General features: G+C 68.2%; 1 protein-coding gene across 1 annotated transcript in view; it reads right to left on the reverse strand.

The window, feature by feature from the left end:
* Nucleotides 1-3134, reverse strand: part of NUP210 (nucleoporin 210kDa) — a 64490-nt gene that overhangs the window by 39612 nt on the left and 21744 nt on the right. Inside the window, exons 14-15 of the mRNA XM_012732080.1 lie at nucleotides 3042-3128; nucleotides 1111-1309 (exon numbers count right to left, since the gene is read on the reverse strand). Of these exons, the coding sequence (XP_012587534.1) occupies nucleotides 1111-1309; nucleotides 3042-3128 (286 nt within the window). The remainder of the gene's footprint in view (nucleotides 1-1110; nucleotides 1310-3041; nucleotides 3129-3134) is intronic.

Genomic DNA, 3134 nt, shown 5'->3' on the forward strand with positions numbered 1-3134 from the left:
TGCCCGGCCCCAGGGCCTCCCGCCACTGGCCTGATGCCTTGTCTCCGGGACAGAGCGCGGGCCCCCGGGGAGCGGGCTCCTCTGCCCCCGGCAACAGCCTCTTTCTCCCTCGAACTGACGCCTCCCTTCATCTCAAGCGGCTCCCTTGCTTCAGTTTCCCCGACCAGAGGCCAGAGGGGCCTCCGCGCAGGGAAGACACAGGCGGTGCCCCGTTTCAGAGACGCCGCCTCCCGCCTGCGCGCACTTCGCCCGCTCTGCGAGGAGCCACCTGCCCGTCACCACCTGGCGACACCGGCTCTCAGCAGCCTGGCTCCTCCGCCGGCCAGGCTCGGGCGGCCGCTCCTCCACTCAACCAGCACCGTGACGGCCTGCGGCCTGGACACTGGGGTCCAAGCCCCCCAGGACGTGCGGTTTGAGATGTTCGTTCTGCTGTGTGCCCACAGCCCAGGGACGTGCCCCACCCACCACACCGCACCCTCTGTCCAGCTCATCAGTCCGCTGTCCGCGCACCAGAGCGGGAGCTCCTTGCTCCCACTTCTGGAGGGTCCGCAGCTCCCGGCTCAGACACACCGGACCGGTGGCCCACGCTGCCCTGTGCCCCGTATGTGTGTGCCCGAGCAGCCTCCCCTCCCACAGTGGCGTGCTCATGCCACGCCTGGCAGAGTGGACACTAATAAATGGCTACTGCCCTTGTCCCCACTGCTGTCGCCGCCAAAACCCTGCAGGAGAGCCTGGAAAGAAAAATCCCAACGCACGAGGCTGCAGCGGCCCGGGAAGACTGAGCCAGTCACATCCAGGTGACACTCCTGTCACTGCCCAAGCCCCCGTGGGCGACGTATTCTGACCGCCGACTGCACTGAGGACAGGTGATGCTGTTCAGGACACGCCAACATAGAAATGGGGAGACTGAGGCGCAAAGCACTGAATGATTTGCAAGAGTCACATAGTGGTCAAGATCCAGGCTCTTGAGGTGGACAGGGCACGTGTGCCATCCCTCGGCTCGACCCCTCAGCCCCGGCCGGCTGTCTGGTGATCTGCAGTGGCCGGTGCTGAGCTCTCGGGCGTCGAGTGCTGCCCCCCCAAAACCCCCCAACCCCAGGGCCGGTTTACCTGGGAGGGGCTGGAACACGCCCTGGTTCTCCACCTCAACCGCCAAGTCAAAGTGGGAGCAGTCGCTCAGGGTGGCCGCCTCGCTGGCCGCTCCGGGCATCAGGCCGCTGATCCTCAGGGGCAGCTCCAGGGTCTGGCCCACTCGAGCCTCCACCTGGCAGGGGGCGAACTCCATGCTGCTGGGCTCGATCACGTACACCTGCAGGGGAGGGCGCCGCTGGGGTCACCGGCCTCCACGGGGAGGACCAGCCTGCCGCTCCGACGGCAGAGGCGCCGCTTGGTGCTGGACGCGCGGACACGCCAGCGGGGAGACGGAGCTGGGCACACGATGGAGGTGCTGGGACTGGGTGACGGTCAGGGACGGGCTGCCGGGGAAGGCGTCTCTGAGCTGGCAGGCCCTCGGGCCGGAGCGTCGCGTCCGGCGGCAGGAAGGAGAGGCGACTGTGCAGGCCTGCAGGGGGCTGCAGCACCCTCAGTGGCGGGAACAAAGAGCTGGAGCCGGCAGCCGCTCCCTGCCCGCCTGTGCCCGTGCAGGTGCTGCCTTCCAGCCCCTCTCCCTCTCCAGGGCGGCTGCCTCCGGCCAGCCCGTGACCTGCACCTGCCGGGGCTTCTCCGCACTGACCCCTGAGCGGAGGCCGCTCTCCTAGGCCGCCCGCCTGCAGCCACGCAGGCCTCTCTGCAAACCTGTCCCTCTCGGGGCGGCTCTTCCTGCCCGCTTGTGCCTTTTCCTCTCCTGTCTAGTTCTAATAAACCAACTTAAAAAAAAAAAAAAGAGCTGGAGCCCCGAGGGCAGAAGGGCAGGTCACCTGTGCCCTTGTGGCCGCAGCCAGGAGCGTTTTCGCTGCAGCTGGGTGGGGAGCTGCAGGTTCCGGCCACCTGGCCGGCGGGGGAGTCACAGCCAGGTAGCGAGTGAAGAGGCTGCTGGGAAACTACAGCGAGAGCAGGTGATGGAAGCCTGAATGGGGGAGAGCGGACAGCAAGCTGGACGACGACCAGGGGCAGCTCCCGCCACACCAAGGACCACACAGGCAAAGCCACTCACCCAGCCAAGCTCAGCTAAGCTGGCACCTCCGGGCCCCAAGGTGCCGCTACAGCCCCGGGGCCTGACAGGAAGCTGCGGGCGCAGGCGCTGCCGTCACCCAGGGCTCTCGGGAGAGTGGTCAGCCCGCAGGGAGAGGGGACGGGGGCAGCCGGTGCTGACTGACACAAGGAGCTCGGGGGTGGGGGAGAGCAGGGCAGCCGGTCACCCCAAGTAGGTGGCAACCACGGGTAGCTAAAGGAGCTCGCTACGCCCCCTCTGTGGGAGAGGCGGGTGCCTGCGTGGCCATCAAGGCCTTCGCCAGAGTGGCGTGTCCAGCGGCGTCCCTCAAACACGCGGTCGGGACCAGACGCCGCACAGAGCGCTGCCCTGAGCAGGGCAGTGAGGGGCAAGGTGAGGTCGGGCGCCGGGAGGGGCAGGTGGGTGGCGGCCCTGCTCCCGGAACCGGTCTCGGCCCGGGCTCCCAGGGTCCAGCCCGGACCTGGTGCAGGCTATTCCTGACCGGACCTCACCGGGGACGAGGGAAGGCGGCTGGGCCGGAGGCGCAGTCTGAGCACTTCCCTCTCGCCGCGGACTCCAGCCCACCCCGGAGCCCCGCCAGGGTGGGGACCCCTATCTCCAGGCCTAGGAATTTTCCAGACTGACTATTCCCCTTCTCGAAACCCCGTCCACACCAGCCGGGCCCACCCCTGCCAAGAGTCCGATGCCAGCCCCTCCCTCGCCTGGCTGGCCACGGCCTTCTCGGCGTCAGGGCTGGGGCCGCACGCTCCAGCTCTCACCTGCACCAGGTGCCAGGGCGGAGCCAGCATTAGGCCTGAGGGCCGGGCAAGAGGGGGCTAGAGACCGCCCCCGGGGCGCCCCTCCGCTGAGCTGTCCCGGCCCGCAGGCTCACCTTCATCTCGCCAAAGTGGAGCGGGTTCTGCACGTCATGTGCCTGGATGACACTGAAGCCGGTGTCGCTGCCCGTGGTCATCACGCCCTTGAC

Source organism: Condylura cristata, unplaced genomic scaffold, assembly GCF_000260355.1.
Source record: "Condylura cristata isolate star-nosed mole 26May11 unplaced genomic scaffold, ConCri1.0 scaffold00033, whole genome shotgun sequence".
Taxonomy (NCBI): domain Eukaryota; kingdom Metazoa; phylum Chordata; class Mammalia; order Eulipotyphla; family Talpidae; genus Condylura; species Condylura cristata.